At 37.3% G+C, this 18794-nt stretch overlaps 1 protein-coding gene across 14 annotated transcripts in view; it reads left to right on the top strand.

The window, feature by feature from the left end:
- The window catches only part of LOC127881883 (centromere protein K-like), a 49593-nt gene that overhangs the window by 1249 nt on the left and 29550 nt on the right, over window positions 1–18794 (top strand). The window contains exons 2-3 of one of the 14 annotated variants that reach the window (XM_052430070.1): window positions 11146–11305; window positions 16830–16959. In XM_052430070.1, the coding sequence (XP_052286030.1) occupies window positions 11146–11305; window positions 16830–16959 (290 nt within the window). The other 13 variants (XM_052430085.1, XM_052430083.1, XM_052430082.1 and 10 more) reach the window with 13 other exon arrangements.

The raw sequence follows: 18794 nt of genomic DNA, 5'->3' as shown, positions 1-18794 counted from the left end.
ATAGATCTACATGCATGAATAACCTGACAAGTTATATCACGATCCGGAATGAAAAGTACTCAGTAAAATTTAAAGAAATAAGCGTTTTTATTCTCAGAAATTCACTTTCACTTTCTCAAACTTTTCTGAAAGGAGTTACATGTAACAGTTTAGATTGAGTTGTTGATTTGTCGTAATTACTAAATATAAACGGTTCTCAATGCTCTCAAATCGCGTCACGTGATTCACGCATGTTCAATGGGAATTCCCCAATCCCACAATTCAATTTATATATGCACTTGCGTTGAATGGCGGACGACATTCATCGTCAATATTGGCCATAGTTTGGTTTTGAAAAAAAGAAATCGTAATAATACTGGATTATCAGGTAATGGATAGAATTGGAACATGTAATGATCTATCAATATAACATGTTTTTACATTGTACACTTTACTAAAAATGTGAAAATCTTAAAATTGTCTATTCTTTCAAGACCTCATTTTAACTTTTTATGCTCTGAGAATAGCAGTATTTTGTCCCTAAAATGTCTAGAATTTGTTTGCGGTCGGGGGCTTTGCCCCCTGACCCCCCTACCAGGGCCTTGCCCTGGACCTTGACCCCCGGCTGAATCGGTTACTATTCCAAAATAATCCTTTGTTTACAATCATAATGACAACCCTGATGTAAACTCGCTGCGTTGAATTTAGGCAGCACATTAATCTGTGATGAAAGCCACATACGTTATTTTCAGGCTTAGATAAACATATCACGCAACAACTTAACTTGCTCAGGGCTCGACACTAATGGTGGTCTGTTGACCCTGGGTCAGTAAAAAATAGGGAGGACCAGTGAAACTAGAAATTTGGTTGATCCATTGTACCAGTGATATATCCTGGCCAGCTTATTGTGAAAAACTGGTGGAAATCTGTTTTCATCAATAAAACAACTTTTTATGTTCATAATAAACAGATAATTTCATCATTATTTTATGGGCCGACTGGAGAACGGTTTAAAAATAGCAAAATATTGGAAATTCCAATTTTTCCAGATGCCCGGATGATACAAATATGTTTTTGGATCAAAATATGTTGTCGGATCAACAAAAAAGGTTTACGATCCGCAAATGTCCCGGAATAAAATTCGAAGCGTTAGGATCGAGAAATGAACAAAATGGTATTTATTATTTTGAAAAAACAGCAGCAGTCAGCATTTTTTCAAACTTAGTAGTTGTACCATCAGAATATACTTTGTTTACCTACCATGTAAATTTACACTGGAGGGCACCAAAAAATGTTTTGACATTGCTGCAGAGTAAACCTGCGTCAGGGCCCTCAATCTATTAAATCTGCCACCGAATTTTGGTGGCAGTCCCCCACCTGAAAAGTATATTTTTTTCCCCCTGAAACTAATTTTTCCCCCTCAGAAAAAAAAATTGCTGATTTATATTTGAAAATTGACTGTTTTTTGCGCACTGAACTATCTATGCCTATTTCGTTCTAATGGAATTGGTGGTATGTAACCTTAATCGATTAGACGCTCACAAAACATCGGGAAAAAACACCCAGACGATCAAGAACGGCTGGAAGGTAAAGGTCAAAACAATATCATGACTCATAACAGCAAGTCTTATGGTAAAAAAATCAAAAGTAAAACATTTGCCAAATGTAAAAAAAAAGATCTTCTGTTCAAGCAGCAGTTCCTTGCCCAGTCAGATGCAGATGCATTTTGTTCGGTATGATAGCTATCATACAATTTTAAATAGGAGCATGGATCTTTTATTTTAAATTATTTCAAGAAGCGATGTTTAGAATAGTAAACTGCTTTGATAAAGTTCCTGTTCTTGCATTTTTTTGCTGTAAAGAAAGTTCATGTATGAAAGGGACCACTACTACTGAATATAGTAGGCTTATATATTATTATACAGGAAGATGAATCCAGTTATTGAAAATTCCCCCTCCTAAGGGCTGCGGACCCCTTCCCCCATAGTAGTGTGAGGGCGCTGTGCGTATTTTCAAGATTACAAGTTTTCGCAATGTGAAATTTTATTCCAGGAGTGGTTGAACCTCCGCCTGAAAAACCTAAAACTAATGAAGAGAAGCTTGAAGTACAGTGAAAATATGAAAAAGATAAGAAATAGTTTAGTAGATTGTATAGTTTTCTTTTTATAAATGCACAATACATTGTGGATAGTCCGGAAAGTAAGTTGAAATTTAGGTAAAATAACATAGATTTCGTCGGACCACTTGAAATCTTGGAGGACCAGTAATTTCTGAAAGCTGTTGGTCCTTTGGTAGGTAAAAAAAGTTAGTGTCAAGCCCTGTTGATAGTGTGATAAACATTAAGATTTCTATAGTGTTGTTTTTTTCACCATTTTGGAATTGGTGCTGGGTCCCTTTATTGGGAAATTTGCAGTGTTTTGAATATAAGTGAGAATTAGTGTTGTTGTTTTGCTTTAAAAAATGCTTCAAAATTGAGAATAAAAGTGTTTTCAGTATGATATACTACTAAAAATTTGCTAAGGATCACTTTTTATAGTATGTGTAATTTGAAGTTCACCCCTAGCTAGATTCAGCCAGCGTCACGCATCAATGATAAAGCAATACATAAAAATCAAATCAAAACACACATTCTAATATAAAAGCCTGCAAAATAACAATTTAAATTAAATTAAATTGAACATAATTTGAAAATAAAAAGTGATCCATAGCAAATTTTGAGCAGTAAATTAAAGCTGGATTGGAGATAACCAAAATGTTGAGATATAAAAAAAATACATATTTTTAGCTCAGCTGCTTTCAGAGGAAACCCGAGGTATTGTCATAGCCAGCTTGCAGTCTGCCGTCTCGCTAAAACCTTGACATTGGCTCTAAAATCAAAGTGCTTCCACCTACAACTTTGAAACTTCATACATGTATGTAGATTCACCTTGATGAGTTCTACACCTCACACCCATTTTTGGGTCACTAGGTCAAAGGTCAAGGTCACTTTGACCTCTAATAATAACCTTAACATTCGCTCTAAAATCAAAGTGCTTCCACCTACAACTTTAAAACTTCATATGTATTGCACCTTGATGAGTTCTACACGACACACCCATTTTTGGGTCACTAGGTCAAAGGTCAAGGTCACTGTGACCTCTAAAAAAAAAAAATGACAAGCTTTCGCAGCCCAGTGTGGCACCCCTTATGCGGTGCTCTTGTTTGGTCACTAGGTCAAAGGTCAAGGTCACTGTGACTGCACCCGCAGCCGAGCTTTTGCAACTGCAATGCAGTGCTTTTGTTTTAATAAACCTTCAATTGTGAACTTCAAGGTCCCGTGTGGGAAAAATATAAACTTTCTTCATTGGGAATGGGGCCGAAAATTTTAAGAAAAAAAACACTGGTCTAGTTATTGCTGCCATAACTTACTGGTCTAGTTATTGCTGCCATAACTTACTGGTCTAGTTATTGCTGCCATAACTTACTGGTCTAGTTATTGCTGCCATAACTTACTGGTCTTGTTATTGCTGCTATAACTTACTGGTCTAGTTATTGCTGCCATAACTTACTGGTCTAGTTATTGCTGCCATAACTTACTGGTCTAGTTATTGCTGCCATAACTTACTGGTCTAGTTATTGCTGCCATAACTTACTGGTCTAGTTATTGCTGCCATAACTTACTGGTCTAGTTATTGCTGCCATAACTTACTGGTCTAGTTATTGCTGCCATAACTTACTGGTCTAGTTATTGCTGCCATAACTTACTGGTCTAGTTATTGCTGCCATAACTTAAAAATTTGCTCTTGATATTTCCTGACTTTGCATGACATAAAGTTAAGGGAAAACCCATAACAGCCTATTAGGATTTAACAGTTGATTGACAGTCGTAAATACTCCTCAATAGTCAGCGTTTTTTTATGGCAATTTCGGGGCCGATATCGGCCCCATTCTACTCAAAAAAGAGTATATATTTCCCCCCATTTTGTAAAAAAAATCCCCTCCAGAAGTAGTTAAAAAATAAAAATTATTTTTTTTATTATTTTTTATTTTTAGAAAGAACTGTTTCATAATCATGACAAATATATCTCAAATTTATTTCATAAATAACTAACAAAGTATTTAACTATAATTTATATGATTTTTAATTATTATAAAGTGTTATATTAAATTAGATTAGTTTTTTCCAAATCAGTGGACTTTTCACATGAATTGCATTTTTCTCCCAAAATGGCCAGGAAAAGGCCTGATGTATCTTATTCTATATTGTGTCAATATTTGTTGATAAAAACATTCCAATTTGGTCCATTTTATTGATAAAAAATGCTCAAATTTGCCATTTAATCGATTTAAAAAAAGTCAATTCGACTCAAAATGGCTAAGAAAACTGAGACTGTGCATGAAGGCTGAACTGTCTGAAACTAATGTTGAAAAAATCATTGATATATATTTCAGAAAAAGGACAGAGACATTCTGCTGTGAATAATATATTTATACAAACATGTGTATTCATATAATAAATATCATTACATATATAAGAGTGAATTTTTAATTTTCCCCTTTTCCTAAAAAACGACGCATTTTTCCCCTTTGGACGGGCCCCGCCGCCATTCCCCTATAAGTGATAAAAACACTGATAGTGCTTTTATGCAAAATAGACTAAAATAGGCAGCATAATTGGATGGATGGATAATTTTTACACCAATAGCATTCTTTTTCACAAAAAACTTTCTGAACAAGCCTTAGTATCTGTTACCTACAAAATATACAACATGTAAAGGTTATCGCTGTGTTTTTCCTTTATATAAAGTTGGTACCATACAAAGTTGTGCGGTAGTCGAGTGGTAACACTCTGGTCTATCATTCCAGAGGTCCCCGGTTCAACTCCTGGCCGGGGCACCGGAAATTTCAGGAATGCTTCAAGTCTTTCCCACCCAACTAGAGATGTACTGGTATGAAACCCAGGTACTTCTCGCGTGTATTCAGAGAACAAAAATTCCACTAGTCCACTCGTATTGACGATTGAAGTCTTGAAAGGAGGAGTGAATTTCCCTAAAGCAGTTAAAATATGTATTTTCTGACCAGTAAGACTCTTTTTCATTAAATAAAATCATTTTCTTAAATCATATCTATTCTGAAAGTAGAATGCGAATGAAACGGAAATTGTAATTGAACATTTCATACAGCAGGTGCGCGTTGTTATGTGAGACTGTGGTCAGAGTAAATATTGGCTTTTGGTGTAAACTTTGCGCGTCCATGTTGACCGGGAACCATCTGACTGCATTCACTGTAAGTATTTAATTTTTTTTATTATTTAACTGCGAAGTACGGTTTTAATCCATTCTGAATTTCATCTTCAAAACTTCTGACATACAAGCGTTCTTTAAAGGGAGCGGGGGGTGATGTTCAAACGTCCGAAACAGAAAGAACTCGAGCATTAGAAAAAAGGAAAACACAGCAGTTGGTGTACGATTAGACCAAATGTTCATGAACTGTCCAAAATATAAATAGTTTAAATAATTAAGGCTTATTTATCAAGTAAAGTTTAATTTTTGATTATTTCAGTCCTGTTCCTCTTACATGTTAAAGAGTTTTGAAAATTATACAACATGAAGTTAGCAAAATATTTGTCTTCATTTATTTATTTTGTATTCCTCATAAATAAAGTAACTTATTTCACTGCTTAACATTTCTTTTGTGATCAGCTGGCATGAATAACTGAGTAAGCAGCATTTTAGCAGTGATATAGGAAACTTTATTAGTCATATCAGTCCTTTGAAATCTTTTTTTCACACATATTTGAAGGACGAGTGCATTTATTTGCAGGATGAGTGAACATTTTAATGCACTAGTTCTGCAGGACGAGTGCAGTTTATAAATATTTTTGTCCCCTGGTATCGGTGCTATGCACTGAGCACGTGAAAGATCCAAGGGATCTATTTGCAAAGAGCTAGGGTATCGCGCCCCGGATTCCTTGTATCTCAATACTGTCTCTTCTGCATGTTGTCTGTTCAGCAAAAAACAAAAGACATAAGTCAAAGCTTGCACATTCATGGGTTAATCATAACTGTCAGGTCATAATAATTTTTTTTTAAAGGCACCCATTTCCAATGAGAAATTTGCAAATTTTACATGGAAGTGTGTAACAAACTATATAACGAGTACTGTAGTATTAGAGTATGGCTCCACGGCACTGAAGATGCCAATTATTGTGAATCAGATATGCATGAATAACCCAGTGTCACTATCAATGGATTCTTTCAGTGGTTTTGTGGCAGTTTGTTGGCGTTGCTTTACCTACCACATTACTCAGTGCTGGTGTAATCCTCTACCACACTACTCAGTGCTGGTGTAATCCTCAACCACATTAATCAGTGCTGGTGTAATCCTCGTGGACATTGTGCATTTCATGCTTTATATTGTCAAGAAAAGTATTTCAACATGTAAAGTGTTTTAACAAATTATTACACTACGCGACCCGTAATTTTTGCCTTATTCGCGAAGTCATTGTGGCCAGTTTGATTTTCGAGTGTAAAATCACCGAGATTTGATGTGATTCTTCACTCCGCCGTGGCGCGAGTGCAAGATAATCTTTGCTGTGATTCCCCGCAATTTTGTGGTGATTCGCCATGATCGCAGTGGTTGTCGGTTACATCCATGATTGCCAATTCATTCATATAAACCGAATCGTATCGATAAATGTATACATACCACTGTTCTAATGTTCACGTTTATCTGATAATCCAATATAATTACAACATCACTTACGAAAAAATAATCTTAAACATTTATGACGATAAATATGTTTAAGAATTTCATAAACACAACCATATGCCTACGCCATTTTTCAGAAGTTTAAAGAGTACAGTGCATTATGGGACACAGCTTTCATTTGACAAGCGAATTTAAATTATGAAGATTGAATGCAATACGATCATGTACAAAAAAATGTTTTATTGTGTCATACGCAGTCATGTAAAAAAAATTGCTTCCTGGGGACTTTCTGATAACGGGTAAAAATGAAAGTGAATATCTGTTAACAGTTACACTGCGTTAGCATGTAAATAAATCGTCTGGATTATTTCATTTATTTTTCTTTCACAGACTGCTCTGATAGGGAATACATGTAATAAACACTGACTCCGAGTTTTTCGCGAAAAAAAGGTGAATCACTGTGGTTCGGGGTAATTCCCACTGATTGCATTACAGTGAGTTACACTGCGCGACGGTCACCGTGGAATCGCAGAGACATCACCCAAATTTTCTTGTCGCTGGGAATCACTGCAATTTGTCACGTTGCATTGATTACGGTGATGCGAGATGTATGCAAAAATCACAGGTCGCGTAGTGTATTTAATAAATTTAATTCTCAAATGACCGCTATTAAATTTGTAATCCGAAACACACTTTGTAAGTTAAACACAACGTTATCAAACTCTAGCTTAAAAAAAAACGTGTACATGTACATGTATTTTTCAGGTTTGTTCTTTTTCCGCAGATTTTTGCGGACATGGGGTTTTCTGCTGAGTCAAAAAGGCCGCAAAACGGACACGATCCCAAAGCAAACGGACCCTATCCCAAACCGAAATTAAAAAAAAAAATCCCAATTTTTTATAAATTTGTTTGGAAAGAAGTGTCTTTTGACTTATGATTACTAAACTCTGTATCTTAATTTTATTTTTTAATCAACCTACAACATATATAACCATATATATGGGGGGGGGAGGGGCGGTCATTTCCGAGATTAGCGTAAATTTGTAAAAATATTGGTGTAAAGTGCCTTCGAGTCAACTATGATATATTTTAGAGAGTACAGCCCTTCATGCCACAAATATTTAGTATACTGTAACCTGATTCGTTTGCAAATTGCGACTTTTGGAAGCGCAATTATTGAATGAAAGAATCTCACAAAATTTCGAAGATTGAATTTTTTTAAACAAACAAGCGATACCACTTTCTGAATGAGTACGGAAGATCAACTTTCTTGGTAAGGCTTAAGTCATATTCCATGTGAAGAAATCTTGAACAACGGATCCCGTGGTAAATTGTTGTTAGTCATGTTAGTTGAACACTGTATTATTGTTTACCTTATTTCCAATTATAAACAAAAGATTGCTGCACTCATTCACAGGGATCAGAACACACATTGATTTTGATCACAAATAATACTGGTGACTTCGCATAATATGTTAAATGTGAATATAAAAAGGATTTTTATAAATAAATCTTGTTAATAAGTTTAAGATGGTGTTAAACTATTTATTTAAATGTCTGTTTTAAAGTTTTGCCCTTGCATTATGCACATGATTTGCATAGTCAAAATCAGTCGACAGATGTCCTCCCCTCAATCAGTCGACAGATGTCCTCCCCTCAATCAGTCTACAGAATTGTCCTCCCCCTTCATCTCAATCACACCCCTGATTTTAATTTCAGTTAAAAATGATTTTGAATAGACATTTCCTAAAACATAATTTCAAAACAATCATGCTGTATCTTTATTGTTACGGTCTTGAGAAAACAGAAAATCTGGACAAAACTGGATTAAGTGTTGGGGCGTTCTGGAAACACGCTTAGCAGATATACTGACCTATTGTGTAGACTGCGATGATTTGACAAAAGGTGATTAACATATACATTTGGAACTGTTTGCCAATTTTTTTCTGCAAATTTGCATTTTTTAGGGTAAATGGGAATTTTTTATTTTGAAATTGGGAATAATGGTGTCATTGGGAATGGTGCCGTTTTACTGTACCAACTTTATATAGAGGAAAAAACGCTGCTCCGGAACATTTGGCTCAGAGTCCTGAATCAGACAATTGATACTCTGTAGCACGGCTTCAGTAAAACAACTGTTAAGTTTAATAAACTCATTGTGTAGTGTTAATAGAAACAGGAAACAGGATTTTGCAAGAAATCACTCACAACTTTGATGTTAATATACAACTTATTATTTGTTCATGTTTTATAAAGATTTCAGCATAATGAAAACTGTGCTCCAGCAATGCCTTCCTAAGCCCCGCCCTGCCCTTCCTAGGCCCCATCCTGCCCTTTTATTTATAAAAAAAAACAAAAAAAAAAACATAATTATTTATAAATCTCTTATATAATTTAATTGCAATTAATTTGTTCATTTGAGACAACTTATTTGCATGCAGTCTCAGCCAAACATGGCCGGACCGACAGTCATGTCCTGTAAAATTTTGTAAGGTCCGGCCTGTCGGTCAAATATACAGGACCGATTGTCCGGGTAAAAAAAGGGAAAAAATTCTTTGGTTTGTATAGGTTTGTTAACAGCTCTGAAAGTTTTCTGAGGTTAAAAAATAGCGATAGCGTCTTTATACACGTGCTTTTCCGTACCAACGCTTTTTCTGCTGACAGAATTTTCCGAGGGCACCTGATTGGTCCATTTATATGCATGTTACGAATGTGGGTCAGGACGGTCCAAATTCATGACGGCCTAGTCGCTTAACAAGATAATCATAAACCTGATTATTAAAATTTAAATGATACAGATATCAATTTGTGTGGTTGTAATAGCAATAGTAATGTACATGTATAATAATGATCATTGTCATTCGAACCGTTATTATCTTGGCTGTCAATGTCCATGCGTGAAAAAGCTGGTTGTCATTAATTGAAGCCGTTGTTGGTTTAGGCCGTATTGACCAGAGTCATATCTGACATGTGCGCTACATGTAAGCGTAGCTTAGGTAAACAGGTATCAGCTACTTTGGTTTGAAAATGTTTTTTAGGTATTACAAATGAGCGATTCCCGTTTATATTTACTGTTAACATGCGTTCAACATTTTTTAAAATATGTTTTAACTTAACAAGACTAGTACGATGTATTATGTCAGGGATCATATTTTTTCGGTTTTGTTGGTCCTAGACCGATTGGGGTCATGAAAGACCGATTGAAAATCCCAAACAGTCGGTCCGATTCTGGTTGCTAAAATTCCCATGTCATGAAATCGATTACACAGTGCACATGCTAACACACCCTATATGTGCGCTTTTATGTGGGTTATAACTGCGCTTAAAGTGAGTTAAATGTGCGCTTTTTTAAATAGCGCACGTTTAACCCACATAAAAGCGCACATTTACCCACAAAAAGCGCACAGTTTCTTGTTTGTTTGTTTTTGTTAAAAACTCAACCGGTAAGAAAAAGCGCTCATAAAACGCAGTGCCAATACCGCCACGTTTAACACACGCAAAAGTACTTAAAACGTACATTTTACACTCTTTTTTGTGAAGGGAAGACATGTCTTTGTAGCAAGCAATATTGATGTAACACAAGTAATGTCTTTGTAGCAAGCAGTATTGATGTTACACAAGTAATGTCTTTGAAGCAAGCAGTATTGATGTTACACAAGTAATGTCTTTGTAGCAAGCAGTATTGATGTTACACAAGTAATGTCTTTGAAGCAAGCAGTATTGATGTTACACAAGGCATGTCTTTGTAGCAAGCAGTATTGATGTTACACAAGTAATGTCTTTGTAGCAAGCAGTATTGATGTTACACAAGGCATGTCTTTGTAGCAAGCAGTATTGATGTTACACAAGTAATGTCTTTGAAGCAAGCAGTATTGATGTTACACAAGTCATGTCTTTGTAGCAAGCAGTATTGATGTTTCACAAGTAATGTCTTTGTAGCAAGCAGTATTGATTTTACACAAGTCATGTCTGCAGCAAGCAGTATTGATGTTACACAAGAAATGTCTTTGAAGCAAGCAGTATTGATGTTACACAAGACATGTCTTTGTAGCAGGCAGTATTGATGTTACACAAGTAATGTCTTTGAAGCAAGCAGTATTGATGTTACACAAGACGTGTCTTTGTAGTAAAGGTTGACTTTGACATTGATCTACTTTGAACTAAGACTTGAACTAATTCAGAAGGTAAAATTTATTGGTTAACCCAAATTGATTCACTTAACATCATTATCAATACTACTTCATATTCAATTGAAGCTTTGATACTTTAATGAAACACTCAGCAAGCTCAAATCACGTGACCTCATTTTTCTTGACATTTACCAGATTTTGGACTGAAACGAATGAGCCAATAAATCAATACTGACAAGTCTTCCATAAAGGGTAACAGCTGTTATTGAACGCAGTATCTTGTTCTGATTAAAGGTAGTAAAATAAACAATGACATTACTTTTTACAGTTTATCTTTGATTTTCAGTTAGACAAGCAGTTGAAGTTGTTGTTGGAGACTGCATCAGTGCGTTGTATACCAGGTGGAGAGGGAAGGCCAGCTGATCATGTGGATGTTGATGTGCTGAGAGGCAAATGTCAGGACATGGAGGCACAGATCACCACACTCAACATGGACTCCATACTCTGTGAGTACATAGACCTCAATATGGACTCCATACTCTGTGAGTACATAGACCTCAATATGGACTCCATACTCTGTAACTACATAGATCTCAACATGGACTCCATACTCTGTGAGTACATAGACCTCAATATGGACTCCATACTCTGTAAGTACATAGATCTTAACATGGACTCCATACTCTGTGAGTACATAGACCTCAATATGGACTCCATAATCTGTAAGTACATAGATCTCAACATGGACTCCATACTCTGTGAGTACATAGACCTCAATTTGGACTCCATACTCTGTAAGTACAGTCAATCTTGTATTAAGAGACCACTCAAGGGAGTAATCAAAAGTGGTCTCTTAATAAAATGTTCTTTAAATAAAAAAGGCCATTCTGGACGAATGCTTACCCTCAATTTGAATCTATATGAAGGATAATCTCTTTTGTCCACAATGATTTTAACTTTTATAATAAAAAGAATATAAACACAATACATAAACAATATTTTACTCAGGTGTTTTATTTTTTCACTTATTATAAATTATCATTTATTATAAATGAATTGTGTGTACATATTTATTTGCAAAAACAACAAAGAATTTGGCTAAAAATATGCTGAGAAACGAAGCTAAGCAGCCAGTGGAAGCCTTGAAACATCTCAATTCCTAAGTCGGACGCAAATCTAAGGGCCTGAGCACAAATGAGAGGGCCTGACACAGGCATTTTTCTCGATGTTGCATCCTTAAACCATGTTAACACAAGATCATTAATGTCCTCGTTCCTCGTGCAGCTCGCGCGTTTTTTTTCACCTGTCACATTATTTTCCACGTCTTCAAGCACCTCGGCTTTACGCTTAAGAATGTTCTGAATTTGAGTTTTACCGACTCCAAACTCATCTGCGATTTTACGTGCACTTTTACTCTTTGACAATTCCAAAACCCGAATTTTCTCGTTCAACGTTAACACTTTTCGTTTTGACATTTTAATTTCTGCATGTACGCTTAAGGAAATCTGACTCGATTATGATACATAATGAGCTGAAAAAATTAAAACACATCAATTGAAAACAAACAAACAGACCTGATTGGAAAATTTATTAAGTAAATAACAATGTGATTGGCTAACAAATATATGCTAATTAGCATAATTACAAATTGGTTATGTACGAATTTCGACAGATGTTGCCGATTAATAGTTTATTTTCCGCACTTCTCAGGAAATGTTTGTCGCATACAGTGCAATGTTTCTGCACCTGTAATCTATACTCGAGAAAAATCGGCGTTGACTCTTAACGTTCCACATAGTAAACTATTTAAGGTGTAGACTGTGCGTAATACGTTCCTCTATTACTCAACTCAATAAATTGATACGCAGTCTACAACAATACCGGTCAGAACCGGTCAACGAGACAAAGCATAATCATAATGGTTGGTGTGAAAACAAAGCAGAGGTGTAACAGTACATCTTATCGGCTTTGATAAACAATAAAACGGATTTGTCCCTGAAAGATCAATAGATTTACCACTTTTACCTCCTAGTGGTCGCTTAATTCAAGATTCGGACATCAAAATACACAAAAATCAGCGGTCGCTGGTCGCGTAAGGCAAAAGTCGCTTAATACAATATCATTATATAGCGAAAAAGCTACGTGGGATTTCAAAATGGTCGCATAAGACAAAGGTCGCTTAATACAAGTGGTCGCATCCACAAGATTGACTGTACATAGACCTCAAAATGGACTCCATACTCTGTGAGTACATAGATCTCAACATGGACTCCATACTCTGTGAGTACATAGAATGATAGATCTCAACATGGACTCCATACTCTGTAAGTACATAGATCTCAACATGGACTCCATACCATGAAAGTTCATAGATCTCAACATGGACTCCATACTCTGTAAGTACATAGATCTCAACATGGACTCCATACTCTGTAACTACATAGATCTCAACATGGACTCAATACCATGTAAGTACATACAAATGTAGATCTCAACATGGCCTCCATACTCTGTAACTACATAGATCTCAATATGGACTCCATACTCTGTAAGTACATAGATCTCAACATGGACTCCATACCATGTAAGTACATAGATCTGAACATGGACTCCATACTCTGTAACTACATAGATCTCAACATGGACTCCATACTCTGTAACAACATAGATCTCAACATGGACTCCATACCATGTAAGTACATAGATCTCAACATGGCCTCCATACTCTGTAACTACATAGATCTCAACATGGACTCCATACTCTGTAACTACATAGATCTCAACATGGACTCCATACTCTGTAAGTACATAGAAATCAATATGGACGCCATACTCTGTAACTACATTGATCTCAACATGGACTCTGTAAGTACATAGATCTCAACATGGACTCCATACTCTGTAACTACATAGATCTCAACATGGACGCCATACTCTGTAACTACATTGATCTCAACATGGACTCTGTTAGTACATAGATCTCAACATGGACTCCATACTCTGTAAGTACATAGATCTCAACATGGACTCCATACTCTGTAAGTACATAGATCTCAACATGGACTCCATACTCTGTAAGTACATAGACCTCAATATGGCCTCCATACTCTGTAAGTACATAGATCTCAACATGGGCTCCATACTCTGTAAGTACATAGATCTCAACATGACCTCCATACTCTGTAAGTAAATAGATCTCAACATGGACTCCATACTCTGTAACTACATAGATCTCAACATGGACTCCATACTCTGTAAGTACATAGATCTCAACATGGACTCCATTCTCTGTAAGTACATAGATCTCAACATGGACACCATACTCTGTAAGTACATAGATCTCAACATGGACTCCATACTCTGTAAGTACATAGATCTCAACATGGACTCCATAGTTTGTGAGTACATAGATCTCAACATGGACTCCATACTCTGTTAGTACATAGATCTCAACATGGACTCCATACTCTGTAAGTACATAGATCTCAACATGGCCTCCATACTCTATAAGTACATAGATCTCAACATGGACTCCATACCATGTAAGTACATAGACCTCAATATTGGCTCCATACTCTGTAAGTACATAGATCTCATCATGGACTCCATACTCTGTAAGTACATAGATCTCAACATGGACTCCATACTCTGTTAGTACATAGATCTCAACATGGACTCCATACTCTGTAAGTATATAGATCTCAACATGGACGCTTTACTATGTAAGCGAAACAACAGATGTCATTAGCGTTTTTTTTTCCTCATGGGAAGTCTATTGATCTCAGCCTTACCAGGCAGCCCCAACCTGTCTATTGATCTCAACATTACCAGGCAGCCCCAACCTGTCTATTGATCTGGACCTTCAGGCAGCCCCAACTCGTCTATTGATCTCAACCTTACCTGGCAGCCCCAACCTGTCTATTGATCTCAACCTTACCAGGCAGCCCCAACCTGTCTATTGATCTCAACCTTACTAGGCAGCCCCAACCTGTCTATTGATCTCGATCTTCAGGCAGCCTCAACCTGTCTATTGATCTCAACCTTACCAGGCAGCCCCAACCTGTCTATTGATCTCAACCTTACCAGGAAGCCCCAACCTGTCTATTGATCTGGACCTTCAGGCAGCCCCAACTTGTCTATTGATCTCAACCTTACCAGGCAGCCCCAACCTGTCTATTGATCTCAACCTTACCAGGCAGCCCCAACCTGTCTATTGATCTCAACCTTACCAGGCAGCCCCAACCTGTCTATTGATCTCAACCTTACTAGGCAGCCCCAACCTGTCTATTGATCTCGATCTTCAGGCAGCCCCAACCTGTCTATTGATCTGGACCTTCAGGCAGCCCCAACCTGTCTATTGATCTCAACCTTACCAGGCAGCCCCAACCTGTCTATTGATCTCAACCTTACCAGGCAGCCTCAAACTGTCTATTGATCTCGATCTTACCAGGCAGCCCCAACCTGTCTATTGATCTCGATCTTCAGGCAGCCTCAAACTGTCTATTGATCTCAGCCTTACCAAGCAGCCCCAACCTGTCTTGATCGCAGCCTTACCAGGCAGTCTCAAACTGTCTATTGATCTCAGCCTTACCAGGCAGCCCCAACCTGTCTATTGATCTCAACCTTACCAGGCAGCCTCAAACTGTCTATTGATCTCGATCTTACCAGGCAGCCCCAACCTGTCTATTGATCTCGATCTTCAGGCAGCCTCAAACTGTCTATTGATCTCAGCCTTACCAGGCAGCCCCAACCTGTCTTGATCGCAGCCTTTCCAGGCAGTCTCAAACTGTCTATTGATCTCAGCCTTACCAGGCAGCCCCAACCTGTCTATTGATCTCGATCTTCAGGCAGCCTCAAACTGTCTATTGATCTCAGCCTTACCAGGCAGCCCCAACCTGTCTATTGATCTCGATCTTCAGGCAGCCTCAAACTGTCTATTGATCTCAGCCTTACCAGGCAGCCCCAACCTGTCTTGATCGCAGCCTTACCAGGCAGTCTCAAACTGTCTATTGATCTCAGCCTTACCAGGCAGCCCCAACCTGTCTATTGATCTCAACCTTATCAGGCAGCCTCAAACTTTTCATTGATCTCGATCTTACCAGGCAGCCCCAACCTGTCTATTGATCTGGACCTTCAGGCAGCCTCAAACTGTCTATTGATCTCAGCCTTACCAGGCAGCCCCAACCTGTCTTGATCGCAGCCTTACCAGGCAGTCTCAAACTGTCTATTGATCTCAGCCTTACCAGGCAGCCCCAACCTGTCTATTGATCTCGATCTTCAGGCAGCCTCAAACTGTCTATTGATCTCAGCCTTACCAGGCAGCCTCAAACTGTCTATTGATCTCAATCTTTGGCTTTGGTCCATATGGAATATGAGACTACCTTGGTGGTCACTACTGTATTAGAGGGCCCTCACTGTTTTAATTTCGTAATGACATACAATAGAGTATTGTGATACATGTATGCTATTATCATACAGATCAGTATAACCATAGAAGAACTGTGTATGGTCTAAATATCTGTTTGTACATGTATATGTTGTTTAAAAAGGATTCATTTTAAGTAAGAAATATAAAAGTTTAACATACTTTTGAGTATGTATATTTGTTACAAAAACATGCAAAAGATTTTCTGTGACACTTGACCAGTTATATTGCAACATGTAATGCACATGTTTCAAAATCTGAAAGATGCGTATTGCGAAAAATGTGAAAGTATGAATGATTCTGCATCTCCCTTGACTATTATTTGTAGTGCATATACTTAATGACATTTTTGAAAAATACACAAATCTGTTAGTGGTCCATTATTATACTACTTATAAGATTCAACTGGTATACAGATATTTCATTGTTATTATAAAAAATAAACATTACAAAAGTATAATGTGTTGCTTGAAATATAGAATTCCAAATATTAAAGTTGTTCTACACATTAAACGATTGAAAATGTATTAGATGGAAAATTAATTGGTCCTGATAAAGCATTAGACTTTGCAATTGTGAAGTGAGAGTGGTGTGCTGTATTACAGTGCTGCCCAATGATCACGATGTCCGCTACCACGTTCTGAAGAGAGACTTGGAAACACGAATCAGGCAGTACAGGGAATGCCTTGAATTTCTGGAGTATCAGGACAAATATTTGGATCAACAATATGAAAGGCAAGTGTTGTAAATGTGTCCTAGGGCTTTTGGTGTCTGATTGCTTCCACTGAATAAAGTGGGTCACTGTGTCAAAGTGCTGGAGCTTTGTGTTATTGATCAGTAATTAGTTGAGTGTGTTTTTATGTCCCCCACCACTATAGTGGGGGACATATTGTTTTTGCCCTGGTTTGTTGGTTGGTTTGTTTGGGCAAACTTTAACATTTGCCATAACTTTTGCAATATTAAAGATAGCAACTTCGTATTTGGCATGCATGTGTATCTCATGGAGCTGCACATTTTGAGTGATGAAATGTCAAGGTCATCCTTCCAGGTCAAAGGTCAAATATATGAGTCAAAATCGCTCATTTAATGTACACTTTTGCAATATTGAAGATAGCAAATTGATATTTGGCATGCATGTGTATCTCATGGAGCTGCACATTTTGAGTGGTGAAAGGTCAAGGTCATCCTTCAAGGTCAAAGGTCAATTATATGGGGACATAGTGTTTCACAAACACATCGCTTGTTTTCCACTATTTTGGGAATAGAACCATCAGGGCTATTTGGATTTGAGAAATTGCGTCATTTTGACTTAATGTGGAATTTCTTATTTAAAAAAAACAAAACACTTTCAATTAGTTATGTTATGCAGTCATTTCCAGGGAAAATGTGTATTTTTAGCTCACCTGAGCACAACGTGCTTATGGTGAGCTTTTGTCATCGCCTTTTGTCCGTCAACATTTTGCCTTGTGAACACTCTAGAGGCCACATTTATTGTCGGATCTTCATGAAACTTGGTCAGAACATTTGTCCCATTGATACCTTGACTGAGTTCGACACTGGGTCATGATGAGTCAAAAACTAGGGAACTAGGTCAAAAAAAGAAAAACCTTGTGAACACTGTATAAGTCACATTTGATGCCCAATCTTCATGTAACTTTGTCAAAATGTTTGTCTAAATGATATGTTGGTTGAGTTCAAAAATGGTTCCGGTCCGTTGAAAAACATGGCCACCAGGGAGTGGGGTAGTATTCCTTATATGGCTATAGAGAAACCTTCTGAACACTCTAGAAGTCACAATTTTTGCCCAATCATCATGAAAATTGGTCAAAACATTGGTTTTATTGATATCTCGGACCAGTCCAGATCGGTGAAAAAACATGGCCGCCAGGGGGCGGGGCAGTTTTCTCTATATGTATACAGTCGAAACCAGATGGCTCGAACTCGCTTGGCTCGAATTTCCGGTTGGCTCGAACTCGCATCAAAGCATCGATTTTGTATGCCTATATATTCATATAAAATTTTGTCGGATGGCTCGAACTCGCTTGGCTCGAATTATCGGATGGCTGGAACTGTTTTCACAGTCCTGGCTACAGTTTTCACACGTTCATTTGTTCGGATGGCTCGAACTTGCTTTGGGTCCCAAAATGTTATTCGATTAGGACCACTTGATTAAAGGCACGCACAAATTAATTTAACACCAGTCGCATAAACTGTTAATCGATTATGAACGCTTGATTAAAGGCACGCAATAATTGATTTAATACCTGTTTGCTTACATGTCATCGACTCAATTGTTAATTGATTTGAGTAAAAGATGACATTTTGTATAAGATCTGGCGTTCTTGTAGATGCTGTATCATAATGGCTGCAACGGCTAAATTGCTAAAAAGCTTTGTTCTCAAAGACAGCTACGGAGCGCAACACAGACGGACATAATGTCATTATTAAAAAAATATAAATAAATAAGGAATGTAGTGCTGTCTCGTACATGTATGTAAATAATGTGTATATAGTGCTGATGCATGTTTTGCTCTTTAGTGCTCTGTGTTACCTTAAAATGTGCTACGCTA

Source organism: Dreissena polymorpha, chromosome 5 (genome assembly GCF_020536995.1).
Source record: "Dreissena polymorpha isolate Duluth1 chromosome 5, UMN_Dpol_1.0, whole genome shotgun sequence".
NCBI lineage: Eukaryota > Metazoa > Mollusca > Bivalvia > Myida > Dreissenidae > Dreissena > Dreissena polymorpha.
This window is presented reverse-complemented; position numbering and strand designations above follow the sequence as displayed.